We start from the raw sequence: 17987 nt of genomic DNA, 5'->3' as shown, positions 1-17987 counted from the left end.
GAAGTGCTAACATCACTTGCTGCCCTATTAGTGCTTGACCAGTTTAGAGCACATACTGGCAAAACCACACACAAAAAAACTTTAAAGAAGCCTGACCAGGCGGTGGTGCAGTGGATAGAGCGTCGAACTGGGATGTGGAGGACCCAGGTTCAAGACCTCAAGGTTGCCAGCTTGAGTGTGGGCTCATCTGGTTTGAGCAAAAGCTCACCAGCTTGAGCCCAAGGTCGCTGGCTCAAGCAAAGGGTTACTCGGTCTGCTGAAGGCCCATGGTCAAGGCACATATGAGAAAGCAATCAATGAACTAAGGTGTCGCAATGAAAAACTAACCATTGATGTTTCTCATTTCTCTCTGTTCCTGTCTGTCTGTCCCTATCTATCCCTCTCTATGTCTCTGTTAAAAAAACAACAAAAAACAAAAAACTTTAAAGAAGACTCATTTAGCTGTAATTCCTGGATATCTTACCAGCCAGTGGCAAGCTCTCGACATTTCCATCAACAACCTGTTTAGTGTCTTTACGCAAGAAGAGTGGAACAAAGGGATGGCTGCTGGTAATCATGATCTGACACCAACTGGACAAATGAAGAAACCCATTATCACTCAAGTTTATGAATGGGTGAAACACCATGGCAGTCAGTGAAGTCACTGAAAGTGTGGCACAGTCATTCAAAACATATGGCCATTAGCAATGCCTTAGATGGCACTGAAGATGGTATCATATATTGAATTCTGACACTAGTGATGATGAGTTCCTGGGGTTCCCAGACAACTAGAAGAGTATTTGAACATTAAAGTTTCTTCTCATTTGTTAATAACAGTGCTAATGGTTGTTAATACTGCTGTTCAGTTTACATTGTTGAAATATTATTGTGGTATATTTTATTAAATATTTTAATACACCATTTGGTTCAGAGTATTTTTTTTCTTATTTTCCTTCTTAAAACCTTAGGTGCGTCTTATGGAGCCAAAATCAGTAATTTGCATTTCTCTGATGATTAGTGACGTTGAGCATGTTTTCCTATGTCTATTGGCCATTTGTACATCCTCTTGTGAGATGTGTCTATTCATGTCCTTTGCCCATTTTTTAATTGGACTATATTTTTGTTGGTGCTTAAGTGTACTATTTAAAAATCAGTATCTTCTACATCACTAACTTATTTTATGAATATATGAGTGAATGAAAAAATTCTTTTTTGACTCATTTCAAGGGAAATAAACAGAAATACTCTTATTTAAAGCACATCCTTAACAATCCAAAGTTAAGTGGCTGCATTTTGAGGTAATCGTTTAACCTTACTTCCCCTTCATTTAGAGTTATTTATAAATTCAAGGCAGTTGTCATTTTCAGATATAAGAAACATTTATATAAATAGAAAACAGACAATATTTACACAAACTGTTACCATATGAAACAGAATATTACCATTTAATAAGTCAATTGCCAATATTCAAAATTATTTAGTTTGCTAAATTGTCTCAACCTAGAGTTAGGTTTGGTCAAGTCTAGCTGACCCTTGAACAGGTGGGTTAGGGATGCCAACCTCCTGTGCAGCCAAAAATCTACGTATAATGACTCCACCCAAAAGTAACAACTAATAACCTACTAATCAGAAGTTCTACCAATAACATGGTATATTAACACATATTTTGTTATATGTATTTTATATGGTACTCATACAATAAAGTAAGTTAGAAAAAAGAAAGAATTTTAAAAAATCAGAGAATATAGATTTACAGTATTTGTTGAAACAAACCCTTATCTAAGTGGACTGGCACAGTCCAAACCTGTGTTGCTCAAGGGTCAACTGTACATACCTTCCCTATAAATTTCAAAAAGGTTAGCTTAATGACACTCTCATACTGCTATACAGGAAAGCAGCCTAGTAAACTATTAAGTACACTCTGGAGTCAGACTGCCAGAACTCCTATTGCAGCTTGGCCACTTACCAGCTGTATAATCTTGAGCTAATTTACTTAACCTATAGGGGTCTCAATATCCTCAATATCCCTGTAACATGGAGAAAAACAGTACTCATTGGATAAGACTACTGTAGAGTACAAAAGGGAAAATATAAAGAAGGCACTTAAAACAATGCTCAATAAATGATAACTTTATTATCACTGCTCTCCTTCAACTCTTATAATGAAAGTATCTTTTTTGTTGTCCCTTGTCTCATCTATTACCTGTCAGACAAGCACTTTGGCTCTTTAAAGGCATCTAGTAAATATTATAAAACATCATCTTCAGTAGGAATCAACACATGTAATAACAGGTAATAAGTCAATCTTAAATATCAGTTTAGTACTAGTACTGCAATGTCACTGTACAATTCACTGAATTCTCTGAATCTTACTAGTACCATCTATAAATTGGACATCCATCTAAGTCAACCCACTTTTCCAAATGAGGAGAATCAAATCCAATAGGTTATGAATCTCTCAAAGTTATTTACAAACATGGTGATATATATAATTCTAACAAATCCCATTCCCTGAATCCTCCCCCCAAAAAAAGTTTAAAAGAGCAAGTAAGTAGTTAAAATTATTTAGTAATACTTAGTTCGTTGTCTCTTACTAAACCCCAAAATAACTTCAATGAGGGTGCAGAAAATATATAGAGAAAACCACTAAATATGGACATGTGACACAAAAACTTAATATCAGAGCTGAATGAAAACGAATGACATTTTATTTTTAAAAAGCTCTAAACATGCTGGGGATACACACACATATTAGTGTCTCAAGTAATACAGAATCAAAGACTTGACTAAAGGGACACAGGACTATTACAATTCTGTTCACCAAGTCCTTTAAACTAAAATCAGCAAATCTAGTTAACTGTTACATATTTATCCATATAAACCTTTTAGTTTCTTCTCAGTTGTGGGCAGCTTTAGGACAAAAAGCATATCTCAATTAGAGCATTTCACTGGTGCAAAAGACACTGACACAGACATGGCAGAAACTCAAACACTTACAGTAGATAACCTTATGACCAGTACTTAACTCTATATTTAAGAGGGTAATTTTCTATTATATGTAACAAATATATGATCATAAATATATTATGACCTTGAAATTACTAAAAAGTCTTCTTTCAGAAAAGTAACTTTCCTGACACCACATAGCCAAAGAAACTACATCAAGCCCATGTTTACAAACAGAAACTTAATATTCATTCATTAATCAAATGGTAAATTAAAATGTCTTACCCCAAACAGAACATCAAGATATAATGAATACAGCGGTAGATTGTGGCCTGGCATGCAGGAGTCCCGGGTTCGATTCCCGGCCTGGGCACACAGGAGAAGCACTCATCTGCTTCTCCACTCTTTCCCCTCTCCTTTCTCTCTGTCTCTCTCTTCCTCCTTGCAGCCAAGACTCCACTGGAGCAAAAGTTCGCCCGGGCACTGAGAATGTCTCCATGGCCTCTACCTGAGGCACTAGAATGGGTCCGATTGCAGTGGAACAATGCCCCAAAGGGGCCCAGCATCACCCTTGGTGGGCATGCTGGGTGGATCCCGGTCGGGCACATGTGGAAGTCTTGTCTGTCTCCCTCCCCCCTGCTTCTCACATTAGAAACACACACACACACACACACACACACACACACACACAAAGATATAATGAATAATACTGTATTGTAATGAGAATTTTCTTTAAAAAAGCCTACCATATAAAGCAAATTATATAGTTCAACTAAAAACAGTCCTTACTTGCTACTATGTTTAATCTTTTAAAAAACATGGCTAAAAGCATCACTTAGGTTTGGAGAAGATTCAGATTTCCTCTTTGAGTGCAGTACACCAAGAAAGAAATAGAAGAAAAAATTTCAAGCCCATCATGCAAAACACATCTTTAGTAACCACTAATTACAATTAACTTTTTTTAATAAGCAAAAGAAATGTATGATCACTTGACAAGAGAAAGAAAAATATACTAAATAAATTTACACTAACTATTCAAATGCGTAGAAGTATTGTGACAATTCAGCAGTTAGAAGATGAAAAAACAGTTTAGGCAGGCATCTATTCATAAGTTCCTTGAGTGCATGGTATCTACACCATTCACCTTTACACTAATACCACACTTAAATGTCTATTGACTAAAAGACCTGTAGATATGAAAAAAGAAAATATGAAAGACTAATGACAACCTCTATGAGACAAAAATCTACTCATTTCTATTTACAAACCTTTACTACTTAGACCTATTACTTCTCTATATAAAAAACAAAACAAACAAAAACACCCATAGTACACAGCTATGGAATATAGATACCAACTGTTCACTCTCTACTGATATATGCTAGACTTCACGATGAATGGAAGACATATCATCAACATTTCTAACAAACCCAATTAAAAATCAACAGAATGAAAAAAAGTCAACAGGTTCAGTGACACTTCTTTCTTTCTGATCCCACTACTTAATGATTAATGAATATATATGCTGCACTCTATAAACTACTTCATTTATGTGTGCTAATACTAATTTATTTTGATATTTCTTTTAAAGATAAGACTAAATGAATTAAGTGATCCCATTTCAGCATTTCTCACAAAATGCTAATTACATGCCATATGCTAGACAAAGCAAAATAAACAAGTAACAGGGAGATAACAGAGACTAGAAAAGTGTGAGAGAAGATGGTCAAATAAAGCCCAGAAATACTAGGTAAAAACAGTTTTAAAAGGCTTCTGCAAGACTTCTCAGCATCTTAGAAAATACTGTGCCCTGTGACTCTCACAGACCAGAATCTAGTTCATTCTTCACATGGTTTTCTTAGCTCTCCCCAAATGCTCCACACTTAGAAATACTACTCTAGCTACAGTTTTTGAATAGATTTCGTATTTAAACAAATTACTATCTAAAGATAATGAAGATAAACTTACCTAATAGTATCATTTGTAAAAACTATCAAAATTAACTAGGTACACAACCCAAAAGTTACACAAATACATTAGGCCTAGGTCAATCTAATTTTTAAAAAGTATTTGCCTAGATAATATAAAAGCATAGAGAAAATTATCTAAATTTAAGAATTATGAGCATATAACCTAAAAAAAGTTTTGTTTTTTTTAATCAATGACTAATATTCAATTTAATAACATAGGTTCTGTAAATACCCCAAAGTAAAGGTAACTGCAAAGCAATAGCAACAAATCATTTGTCAAATCAGTCAGATCTATTTAAGATATCAATACTTTACATTTCTCTGGGAGGTGTATATTCTAATCATTTTCCCCTAGAGTATGAAAAATCTGTGGTAAAATATCTTAAAGAATTGATCAGATATAAAGTTATACAGATAAAAAATATTTGCCTGTAATTTAAAATAAGTGGAGATGAGTCTGCTTTATTCACCAAAAATTATTATTTTCACTTTATTTACCTTTCATTTTTGTCAAATGAAAAAACTGTAGAAAGGCAGATATTAAAACAAGAGTAAGTGTAGCTATAACAACATCAAGTCACATAAATAACCACTGAAAACAGTCTCATGTAACATTGATGGCTTACACTACAGGAAGGAGTATCTGTACTTGTTTCATTCATTCAACAAGTATTTTACTCAGCACACATTGTGCCAAGAACTGTGCTCAGCACCTATGAATTCTTTAAATGTTCTGCCCTCTAAGAGCTTACAATCTATTACTTATTGGGAAAACAAAGCAAATAAACAATAAAACAGAACAAATCAGTAACTAAATGCCAAAATAGGTAAAACAGTATGAATTGTAGGTTGATTATACACAGGATTGTATTTAAATAATTTGAAGGAAAGTTGTATAATGGGCAAAGATTGCTGAGGACCTCCTGGAGAAGGCAGGACTTAAAATGGTAGAACTTTATGGAGGGCAAGAAGGTGACAGCAAGAGCTCGGTCATGAACTAATACAACAGTCAAGATACCATGACAACTAACCAGGCGGTGGCGCAGTGGATAGAGCGTCGGACTGGGATGCAGAGGACCCAGGTTCGAAACCCTGGGGTCGCCAGCTTGAACGCGGGCTAATCTACTTTGAGCAAAGCTCACCAGCTTGGACCCAAGATCCCTGGATTGTGCAGGGGGTTACTCGGTCTGCTGAAGGCCCGCGGTCAAGGCAAACAATGAACAACTAAGGTGTTGCAATGAAAAACTGATGATTGATGCTTCTCATCTCTCTCTTCGTTCCTGTCTGTCTGTCCCTATCTATCCCTCTCTCTGACTCTCTGTCTCTGCAAAAATAAATAAATAAATATATTTTTTTAAAAAGATACCATGACAAGACTATTGAATTCAAATTATGGAATGTGAAGACGTGCAGCTCAGAATTTCACTCTGAATTATACTATCCTTGAAAGTTAAGCTGTGGAATTTAGAAAATTATGCTACAGGCACAGAAAAACATTGGAGGTTCTTGGGAAAAGAGATATCACGTTGGAATCTAAGAGAAATTTTTGTGGGAGGCAGGTTTGAAGCAAGAAAACCAGTTTAAAAGTTGCTAGGAGTATCCAAGGCATGGAAGTGTAACAACTTGGGCTCACGTGGCAAAAGGAATAGCAGTAAGGATCTGCTAAAGCCTGCCTTTAGTCAGTAAAAGAAGAAAATCAAACTTAGTTGTAAAAAGCAACTATTTACTTATGTTTATTAAAGAAAAAAAGTATGAAATAATCAGAACTAGGGAGGCATTATAAAAGAATTTTGTTTTTATTTCCCTCTCATACAATCTCTTACATTATCACCTACTATTAAGAGATCTGAACTGAACCATAGACTCATATAGCTGACAGGGACTTTAAATCTTTTACTCTTATTAAATAATAAGTGAAAATTAAGAATTTTAAAAAAAGAGGGGAGGGGGGAACTGAGCCAGGGCCTAAGTGAAGGCAAAATCATTTGTTAAGATGGAAAGACTTGCATGTCCTTATGTAGAAATGGAAACAAAGGAATAAGAGGTAAAAACATTTTAAAGGCAAACATTGCTGACTATAGATTATGGAGGAAGAGGGCCTCACACATAATTATGTCTTAATGGAAATCTCTTCTGAAAATAAGTATCGCCATCAAGGGGAAAAACCACTTTGTTAATATGGTTTCTAACCAGTGATAAATCATTATTCAATTCATATATTATCTAACATCAATACAACTTGTTAAAGACCCTTCTAATTGTAAGGTAATATAGTTCTGTAAAAGAAGCACAACTTTCTCATATGAAGTTAATGTAGAGTAAGAAAGAGGTAAACTTAACCTACAGGATAGAAAATTGAGACAAATTTGAAAGAAATATGACTTGAGCTCCGTTTGATTTACAAATATTTATTATAATAGGCCCAACCTGAATTCTAAAAAGGACATTATCTCTTGAATAAAAAATAATAATAAAATACACATAATACTGCCCTGGCTGGCTGGCTCAGTAGTAGTGTTGACCTAGTATGTGGAAGTCCCGGGTCTGATTCCTGGTCAGGGCACACAGAAGATGCGACCATCTGATTCTCTTTCCCTCCATCACTCCCCACCCGCCCTGTTCTCTCTCTTCTCCTCTCGCAGTCATGGCTCAACTGATTCAAGCACTTTGGCTCCAGGCACTGAGGGTGGCTCCATGAAGCCTCTGCCTCAGGCACTAAAAATAGCTTGGTTGAGCACCAGCCACAGATGGGCAGAGCATCATCAGCCCCAGACAGGGGTCACCTGGTGGATCTCGGTCCTGGCACTTGCAGGAGTCTGTTTATCTCCTCTCCTCACTTAAATTAAAAAATAAGTAAAATAAACATAATACTTCTTTAAATAACTTGCTGTATTTGAGAAATCATGAACTCTGGCTTCTCTAGATTGTTATTCTGTCCAGTCTGCATATTAGTTTATGGGGGGGGGGGTCTTCGGGTTACTACAGTCTCAGTAAGACAACATTTTGAGTTTGTAACACTCCCACAAAAATCTAAAAAATTGAGACACGAGTGTTTTGGCTTCCGCCATTAGCGTCATACTTACAGATTACCTGGGCAAACTAGTTTGGTTGTGCCAGGCAGGCAGAAGAATATGCAGTAACGCTGCCTATGAGGGAGGGAGCTGGGTTCCCCCAGTATGCTTACCTACACCACTTTGGAAAAGCGCAAGTGTTGCGTTAGTGTTAGGTTAGGGTATGTTTCGATTTACACCAAAACTCGAGTTACATCCCTGTTGTAGGAACAGAACTGTGTTGTAACCCAAGGACCCCCTGTATAAACAAGATTTAAAATTTCATGTCATGTTCAATTACATTTCAAAGACCAAAATCATTTAGATGACTGATACCAATTTAGTCTTCAGCTGGTCCCACACTGAGATCTTAATGTGAACTAGGCAAAAATGTGAAGGTTCCATAACCTTCAGTACTAAAATCTTAAGAATTTGTGAATTTGCCCTGGCCAGATAGTTTCGTTGGTCAGAGCATCATCTGGAAGCACAGAGGTTGCCAGTTAAATCCCGGGTCAGGGCACATACAGAAAGATTGATGATCCTGTCTCTCCCCCTCCCTCTCTCTCACTAAAAGCAATAAATTAAAAAAATAAATAAAAAGAATTTGTGATTTCATTTTATAAAAATTAGATGGCAAGACCCTACCAACTTTGTGTCACTGTAGTGAACTATACAGACATCCTACTTTCCATTATTTTCTGACCACTTACTACTCATTAATACTTCTGAAAGTGGGTCAACAGAAGAAAAATGATGCAGAAAAAAATGATCAATTTTGCTAATTACCTATTATTTATAAGGTAGTTTACAAGGCTTTATCCATGCTTTCCCAGTCCATTATCAAAACTAAAATAAAAATTAGTTTTACCAAGATTTGGACCCAATATTTGTTAGATATTAAGAGGAAAAAAGAGAGTAATTTAATTTTAAGGAAAAACAATGAAGATTCTCTTGGGATCCTCAGAACTAAACTCTTAAGATGTTCATTATCTTAACAGCAGTCATAGGGAGGGAGAGGGAGAGGGAGGGAGACCTCTAAACATTTAAAATAGTCAGATACACTTTGTCACATAGCCTAGGAAAAAAGTAGAAGAAAATCACAAGGTGAAATTCAGAGTATTTGAATGAATGTGTACCAGGCAGCCAGTAACCTTACTAGGAAGATGGTCACTGATATACCTAAAGAGAAAGGGCCATAAATCAAACTGTGACCAGCTTATGTCAATGAGATACACAAAAGCACTTAAAAAAATTTTTTTTTTTCGCATTTTACTAGAAATGACTAACTGGCATCTTGGTTTTGGTAGTGCAAAAGCACCATTATAGCAAGGGTAAGCAGGTCAATCCCTTGCAAAACTTACCTTGATTGGCCCAATGGAAACAGAAGGCCCCAGAAAAGAGAGAAGCATCTGGCAGTAGCAAATTGTTTTATTTTATCTTTCTGTGGAAAGAAACTAATTTTAAATAAGAACCAGAGCATTAAAGAATAAATATTTTTTAAAGCTCATTATCTAGTTAGAGCAGCTCTACTAAGAAAACAGGAAGAGCTCCTTGCTGCTTAGAGATGGAAAGAAACAGAAAAGGAATCAGATTTGTTTCTCCATCACTTAGGGAGTTTTAAAACTTGCGTTATTCTAGAATAATAGAATAAATGGTTCTTTTATTTAAAAAACTCCTACAGGCAGAATTTTTTGAGCCTGGTGCCTCGGAATAAAGATTTTTAAACAAAATTAAGGACTATGTTAAAAAAAGAAAAGGAAACCACTTGACATTAAGTCCTACTGTTAAGTAAAAAGAGACAGAGAGCAAGCTCCTTTCTCCACTTCAATTTCACCAATAACTTAAACCATCAGTATTAACTGGCAGAAAGCTCATACCTAGTTGACTGGCTTTCCAAAATATTTTGTTAGCCCAAATTTTTGATGATTTATTGAGATATTCAAATGGAAAGAACCCAGCCACCAAACTAATTTTAAGTAAGAATGAAAGCACTTGAACAAATATTTTTTAAAGCTCTATCTACTTAGAGCAGCTCTACTAAGAAATATAGAACCTCACAAAAGGCATAAAATTATCCACAGTAACTGAACCTGTTATCTTTCTTGAATGCTTTTCTAGGAATTCAGTTCTACTGAATTCACCAAGTCAGCCTTAAAATCTTTTGATGCAAATCACTCCCACAAAATGTCCATTTACAATTTATGCTGGAGATGAAAGGGACAACTCAAAAGCAGGAGTGCAGAAGCAGGAAGCATTAAAAGAAAAAATACTGTAAGTAGAAAAAGATCTACCTATTTGGCACTGTCCTATTAAGAATCAAATTAGAGTAGAATCTACCCGCCTCCATTCCCACCACACACACACACACACACACATTTCAGAGGAAACTACTTCAGAAATAAAATTCATTCTAAGCCAAGAACCTCAACAATTGCAATTTTCAGATTCTCTGCATTTACATAGTCCACTGATAGAAATTATGTTGATCTACCAGATAATTACTCTTAGAACATTAACTTCAATTGACATACTTGTGAGGAAAAAGTCATTAAATAAAAAAGCTTACAATGCCAGTGTTACTTTTAAATTTATATAAGAATAAACAGCTCTTCATGTCATTGTGGTGAAAGTTGCTCTTTTACACAGAAGACTTCATTATATTCAAAATAGTGTCATAATTCAGCATTTCACTTATTTGAAAACATTTTAGCATAAACTAACCCTTAAAAAAGTGCAAATATTGACCCAGATTTTGAAATCTTGTCACAATAATATAACAGGAAAATCAAATAAAAACAAAAAAAATTCTTACTTGACCCATTGGTGGACCTCCCATGGGGGGCATCATTTGAGGCATCATTCCATGAGGTACAGGAGGCATATTTGCTCTCTGACCCATAGGGTGCATTCCCATTGGGGCATAATGCATGCTAGGATGCCCCATCTGCAAAATAAGGACAGTTTAAAAATTAGCAAGTAAAAGTAAATGCTTCTCAAAAATCTGATTTCAACAATTAAGTTAATCACAATGACATAATAAATTAGGCTAATGTGTGACTTAATTAGGTAAATTTACACTTTCTTATCTTTAAACAAAATGCACTGCAGTACACCAGTATTTATATTGAACTTTCAATTAACCAAATTCCAAAATAAAACATCAAGTTAAAAAAATCATTACCAGACAGCTATATCAGTTTTTTTCTTTGAAAGCACACTGTTGAACCAGTTACAGATTGACTTCATAATCTCAAAGTGTATATAAAAGCCAGTTTAAATTTTAAGAAAATAACAATTTTGTCCTATGTCACAGACATGATACACAATTATTGTTATTTTATAAAACTACTAATTCTTAAGTTTATTTCTAAACTGACTTTAAGCAATAAAACGCTGAATTTACCAAATTAAGTCAGATGACGGCTGATCTTATAGAAAACCAATAGTATGGATACCAAGGAAGGAACCCTGTCTCCTAACAAATATACATATTACTACCAAATTTAATCTTTATTCTTCTGCCTCCAATTTTTTTTTTTTATTCCAAGAGTAAGATCTGTCATTTAGACACTAAATGCAAATAGCTAGTTCATCCATTTCAATGAGCTTTTATAAGTCAGCACTTCCTTTACCTGTGTGTCCATCGTCCCAGGTCCTAAAACCAGGTACTTGTCACCTGCCAATTCTGCCAAGTGTCCACGGTACAGACCTCACTACTACCCGGGGAAACAGATCTAGGCAGCCTCTTCTGAAAGCCCACGGGATCACGTCTACGCCTCCCGCTCCCCTCATATCGGGCCTACCTCTCCTAGACGCTCGCCACGCTCAGGGCCCGACACCTCCACGGCGCAGCTGTCTAGGGCCCACTGGAAACTTCCAGGGTCCCACATCCTTCCCCCTTTGTGCACCTCCGCCCTCCCATTCTCTCCTTCCGAACACAGCCCACCATCTCGAGTTCTTCCTCCGTCCACTCTCCTCCTTTCGGAGAAAGCTTCCTGTCTCTGTGACTGTTTTTCATTGTGCCACTCCGATCCCTTACCGAGGGCCGTCTTCTCAGGAAGCCGTCAGCAGAGACCCAAGAGCTGGAGCAGAGGCTTGAACCGGACAATCTCCGCTCCCCGTCCCCCGGACCCCGCGCGGGAGGATGGCTCTCCATTTCACTCACCATGAGGCCTCCACGCTCGGCTCCGGTCCCTGGCCTCATCGTCTGGCTCAGACTGCTCCGGCGGCGGCCACTGCCGCTGCATATACCAACAAGAAGCGATCTGAGTGGCTGGCGCCCGCTGGGGCTAAAGGTTAAAGGCTGCCCGGCACTACGGGGCGGGATCAGCGGGGCCAATAGGCTGACAGGCTTCCCCGCTGTCCAATCAGAGTGCGCTGCCGACACGCAGCTCTGCGGTGATTCGCCCCCAGCCTCAGCCTCACTCGGCGTCGCCTGCATGGAGGGGGGGATAGGGGGACGGAGGAAGTTTCTGCGCCGAGTCCTCTGCCGGAAAAACTCCAGCAACTTCCCCCCGGGAAGGGAAGAAAACCGTGTCCCCGCTTTCCGAGCTTAGAGCGCCTCACCCCGTAGGGGGTGCGGCAGTGGGGACCTGCCACCTACACACCCCCTCCCGAGTTGCGTACGCCCCACAAACCTGAGGCTGCTAGGGGTAGGGTGGGGTAAACGGGGTGGGGTAAGAGGCTTCTAGCGTTAGCGGTGGCCCCAGCCCGACGCGCGCGCGCGGTGTTCGAGGCGCAGGGGAGGGGGCGGGGAAGGCCAAGTGAGGGGTCCAGAGGAGAGGGCTCGAGCTCCGTACGCACCAGCTGGAGAGCGCGCGTCGGGGCGCAGAGGTGGGGGGGGGGGGGGGGAGGCGTGTCGAGCAGCGTGGAGGGAAGTTGCGGTAGGGGTGGGGAGAACAAAGCGAAAGGGGAGGAGGGATTAGAACTTCAGGCGAGGCGAGCGCGCCGGCTGAGGAGCTACCGTTAGTGAGGGGAGCCGGGGAAGAGTGCGCGAGTAGAGGGCTAGAGAGGAGAAAGCAGGTAGGCTCGGGAATGTTCATCAGAGGTGCACGGGCGGGCGCTAGGACCGGGCATCAGGAAGATGCAGCTTTGGGGCTGCCGGGGCCCGCGCTTGCCTGGAGGTGACGCGGCGGTGGCGGAGGTCTCCGGCCGGGACGAAGCACTGCAGGGAGTAGAGACCTGGCTACCTTCGTCCTGGGCTCGCCTCTCCCGGCGCACTTCCCTGGTTCCTTTCCTTCCTAGTGCCCTGGAGTCATGCTCTGGTCCAGGGGTGTCCAACCTCTCCTCGATCTCTATGGCACCTCCTCCTCCCCATCGCGCACCCTTGCACACCCCTGCGCGCCGGGGCCGCATGGTGCAGGCCGTGGGGGTGACCGGCCGCCGATTGGCTGCTGTGAACTCGGAGCGGGGCGTGAAGGAGTCGCTCGACCTCCGCGCGTCTGTCTTTCCCGCCATGGCCGTCGTGGAGAGCGCAACGCGCTCGTCTCTGCTTCGCCGCCGAGCCGGCGTCCCTGTCCCTTTCGCCCGGCCCAGGTTATCCGCCTTTACTCAAGGGGACAGTTGGGGTGAAGGTGAAGTCGACGATGAGGAGGGCTGCGACCAAGTAGCCCGCGACCTGCGGGCAGAGTTCTCTGCCGGGGTGGTGTCGGAGCCCAGAAAGGGCGCGCTACTCCCGCCGGAGGGGGACGCGTCCCCAGTCCTGCCTGATAAGCGCAATGGCATCTTCTCGGCGGGTGCGCGTGGCCGAGCGCAGGCTCGGCGGTGGCCGGTCCAGGTCCTCTCAATTCTCTGTTCGTTGCTGTTCGCCGTCCTCCTCGCCTTCCTCCTCGCCATCGCCTACCTGATCGTAAAAGGTACTGAAGGTCGCGCCTTGAAAATCTGTCCAGAATAAAGTCAAGCCTGGATGTGTCTCTGGCCTTCATCACCCTTTTCCCCATTAAAAGCTGGCAAGTTGGTAGCTGCTTTCACCCCGAGTCCCCAACTGCACCTTTCTTTGCTCTCCTCCCTTTTTCCTCACTTTTCTTAAAGGTGGATAGCCCTGGTCCATGATCGGGAGACCCATTTTAAAATAGGAAGGATTTTAGAGTCAGTGAACACTTAAGGTGAAATATTGGCAAAATGAAACAAAATACAGAACAACCATTAAAAGACGGTGAAAAGTGTGTAATTAAAATGGAATATACGTATCCAAAGGCTTTAGTTTGCAAATGTATCCACCGGTTCTTCTGTACACTCACAGAATTCTTGAATGACAGGAATTTACATCCCACAGTCCAAATTTCTACTTGCGTAGGTAAAATAATTAGCCCCTGTCTGTTTTGTATTAGGTTTACAACGAAACGAGTACGAGTGTAGTGGTCAAGTTCCATTGCAGGAACTAGTCGACTCTTTTTCTGATTAATAAGTTGTATTTTCCTGAATCTGAGGTTGCCATACAGGCCTGATTGGAATAGAAAGAGATGTGCCTTGCAAGGCTTTTCAAGGTTTATATGGATGTATTATGTGATTACAATGGAAACAGACTTGATTTTAATCTCAGTTCAAAGTTATTGAGAAAGAACAATTAAAACTACCTAAAATACCCAAAATGTTGTTACTCAAGTATTAGTTTTAGTTCACTAAATAGAATTAAATCTGCTTAATTACAGTTTTTATTTTCCCTCATTGCTTCCACCCCACCACTGGGCTGCAGGTGCCATCTAACACCTTACCATGCTTGATTTTCAAAGGAGACAAATTGGCAAGTTTTACCTATTTGCACAGTGGTATTGGTTGTCAACTTTCAATGTCAAATTTATGGGTGCCAGTATTTCATCAAATATCACTCCCTCGCCTCTCTTTCCCTGCAATGCTGAGAGTTTTATCTTATAGGTAGTTTATTTCTCTTTCGCTCTGAAAAATTGCCTTTTTATCATAGTCACAAAACCCAAAGTATATTGCAGAAGACATTGAGCAATGCTTATTTTGGAGAAGAGAGAAAGAAGCTGAATTCAAAACCTGGTGTACCCAGTAATTTGCATTCACAACAACTTCAGGGGACACACGTACTCATTTTATAAATATGGCAGTGACTTGTAGCCCTCTTATTTACTTACAGTAGGTCACATAGCTACTAATGGAATCAGTTTGAGCCCAGTTGTTTCTGACTTTACAGCACTTTCCACAACTCCACAATGTCTTCTCAGCCTTTGTTCAAGTTATTTATTTTTTACCCAAGTCCTTTTATGTATTTACAGAGTTACATGCTGAGAATTTGAAGAATGAAAGTGATGTAGACACTGGGATATTAGGTATGTACTTAGTTGTTGCTTGATTTGATTTGGAGCTCACTTCTGTTTTTCCAGATCATGTTTAATCTATAAAATTTTAGATAGAGTGCCTAATATATTACCCTGTGCAGTTATTTTAGTCTTAATTTTTTTTTTTTTTTTGCGTATGTGTGGTTAATTTTATTAGATTATATTTTTATAGGGAGTATATGTGTCTGTGTTTGTATACCACACACAGTGGAAATACATTTTGAACACAACTGTATGTAATGAAGACCCAGAGAATATTGAACGTTTTCTAGTTACGTTCTGAGTCTCCCTATACATACTTCTTCCCAAGAATTACAAACAAGTAAAAATAACTTCCTCACAAACTTAGCAAAGATAACACCTTAAGCATACGTTAGGAGAAATTTAAGTTCAAATTTCCATATAAGTATGGTATCTTGTTTTTTAATAAATGTGGAAATCATTGGTTATACATGATAACTAGGAAAGTGTCAGGCCTGAGTTTCTATAGAATGTTGAATGCTTTAATGCTATAGTTTACAAGTTTCTAGTGAAAAACTTAAAGGTTATTTATCTTGTATTTATTTCTCTCTGCCAAAATGATTTTAAAGAGTTCAGAACTTTACCTGCCTGGCATATTGTGTTGCTATAACAATTTGATTAATCATTCTGAATTGGGGGCTGGGGGAGAGGAATGGTTGAAATCCTATCCTGCTGTCACCCCCTCCCAAATCTTAGCAAGCTATTTAAGGTACCTCTTCAAGGCCAGTGCCTCCGTGATGATACAAAGTATAAATAGTCTACCTGATTTTGCAGAAAGGGAAATCTTTTATCTTCAAATTACAAACAAATTAGTTTGCTACATGTCCATGAAAACTCGTCTATGTTCTTTTCAACTTCTTGCATGAGAAAGCATTTATTTATTATATTTAGTTACTTGTTTTATCAGTGTATATTGTTATACTGTTTCAGCTCAAAAAACAACCAAGATTATGAAGGTTTTCATAGCATTTATTGATATGTCAGCTCTTGATACAGTTATGAAGTACATCTATTGTTGGGCAGATAAAATATATTATGCTCACTTTGTTAAAGATGGTGCTGTCCACGTGGAAGCCTGTCGCCCAGGTGATGGTATTGGTTGCCCTTCTTGCTTGGGATGGGCATGATTATATTTATGTGTGTTGGGGGCGGGCTGTGGGCTGGCAGGATCCTTGTAGCCTGGGGCTTCGTTTTGGGACTCTTTCCCACCCTTTTTGATGTGGGGTGGCATACTCTCAGGAGGAATCCCATTATGCCTCAGATAAGTGACTTTGTATCAGAGACTTCCTTGTTTGTATATTGGATTAAAGGTTTTGGTTTCTACACCATAAAGTGGGGCAGACCAGGAGTTTGCTCGCTCTCCGTTCCTGAGATTAGCATTAGAGAGGAGAGCAGAGAAAGGCCACGTGGAGGAGAGGAGAAGCAGCCAAGATGGTGGAGTGCTGAGTGAGAAGCCAGTTTGTGCAGAGAGAAGGAGATGGACAACAGGTGAATAAGGCTGGTGAGGTAGAAACTTTGATTCTAGGAAACTCAGATAAGTCAGTGGCTTTGTGAGCACTGAATGAGTGGGTTTTGGAGCCCAGTATGTGTTTTTACTTGCCCGCCAGGTGCAAGCTAGGATTAAAGATGATGGCCCATCAGTTTTTGGCTCTGTTGTTTCTTTACTGTCTGTCCTAATCCAATGGGAACCTGCATGTGAATGGCCATGATGGCGGCTCCTGGCTTTACACATATATTCTAACTTGCTATTTAAAAATGTTGGCAAGATTTCATTTATGAAAAGCATGAATGGCACTTGTCATCTGAAGGAAATGCTTATTCAGTCTCAAGGATTATAACAGGGTTTTGTCATTGCTCTGCTTGGTTTTACATTTCTAGTTCAAGTCTAGTATTGTTTCTAGATATGTGGCGTAGATACTTGACAGCAAATAAGGTCATTATTTAAATCTATGCTAATGACATGAATTCACTTTCAAGGTTCAGAATGTGGAGAAACTACTACTGTATATCTTTATGGCAAAAAAAAAAAAGCCACTAAATTATAGTTTTGCCAAAATAAACATCTTTATTTTGAACCAGTGGTCAGATGGACTAATTCAGTCAGTAGAATTAATTTTGGGGAATTAATTTTAAAGGTAGCATAATTATATTTATAGCAAATATACATCAGATATGTGTTGAAAAAGGCTCTTCTCTAGCATGAGAATTAGGATCCTTTTTTTTTTTTTAAGACTTGATTCATTTTAGAGAGGAGAGAAAGAGAAGGTGGGGAGGAGCAGGAAGCATCAATTCCCATGTGTGCTTGACTATGCAAGCCCTGGGTTTCAATCAACAACCTCAGTGTTCCAGGTCAATGCTTTATCCATTTTGCCACCATAGGTCTAGGTCAGGTGAATTAGGATTCTTTTTTTTTTTTTAATTTTTATTTATTTATTCATTTTTTAGAAAGGAGAGTGGGGAGAGAGAGAGGAGAGAGAGAAGGGGGGAGGAGCAGGAAGCATCAACTCCCATATGTGCCTTGACCAGGCAAGCCCAGGGTTTTGAACCGGCGACCTCAGCATTTCCAGGTCGACGCTTTTCCCACTGCGCCACCACAGGTCAGGCTGAATTAGGATTCTTAAAAACATCTTTCAGAGAAGCAGTGCTAAGGTGATTAAGCTCTTATTAGTGATGGAGGTAACACTTGCCCTTACATTGTTCTAAGCTGGAATTTTCAACCA

The 17987-nt window shown here is 39.6% G+C and overlaps 2 protein-coding genes across 5 annotated transcripts in view; one reads left to right on the top strand and one right to left on the bottom strand.

Moving 5' to 3' along the window:
• The window catches only part of PRPF40A (pre-mRNA processing factor 40 homolog A), a 60918-nt gene extending 48149 nt beyond the window's left edge, over positions 1 to 12769 (bottom strand). Inside the window, exons 1-3 of the mRNA XM_066233342.1 lie at positions 12749 to 12769; positions 12111 to 12380; positions 10758 to 10889 (exon numbers count right to left, since the gene is read on the bottom strand). Coding sequence (XP_066089439.1) covers positions 10758 to 10889; positions 12111 to 12149 — 171 coding nt within the window. The 5' untranslated portion in view covers positions 12150 to 12380; positions 12749 to 12769. The remainder of the gene's footprint in view (positions 1 to 10757; positions 10890 to 12110; positions 12381 to 12748) is intronic.
• The window catches only part of ARL6IP6 (ADP ribosylation factor like GTPase 6 interacting protein 6), a 42251-nt gene continuing 36650 nt past the window's right edge, over positions 12387 to 17987 (top strand). Inside the window, exons 1-3 of one of the 4 annotated variants that reach the window (XM_066233346.1) lie at positions 12387 to 12597; positions 13190 to 13800; positions 15184 to 15237. In XM_066233346.1, the coding sequence (XP_066089443.1) occupies positions 13242 to 13800; positions 15184 to 15237 (613 nt within the window). In that variant the 5' untranslated portion in view covers positions 12387 to 12597; positions 13190 to 13241. Of the gene's footprint in view, positions 12598 to 12794; positions 13801 to 15183; positions 15238 to 17987 lie in introns of those variants that run through there. The other 3 variants (XM_066233344.1, XM_066233345.1, XM_066233343.1) reach the window with 3 other exon arrangements.

The sequence above is a fragment of the Saccopteryx bilineata genome, chromosome 5, assembly GCF_036850765.1.
Source record: "Saccopteryx bilineata isolate mSacBil1 chromosome 5, mSacBil1_pri_phased_curated, whole genome shotgun sequence".
Classification (NCBI taxonomy): Eukaryota; Metazoa; Chordata; class Mammalia; order Chiroptera; family Emballonuridae; genus Saccopteryx; species Saccopteryx bilineata.
The sequence above is the reverse complement of the archived record's forward strand: the minus strand, read 5'-3'. Positions and strand labels throughout refer to the sequence as shown.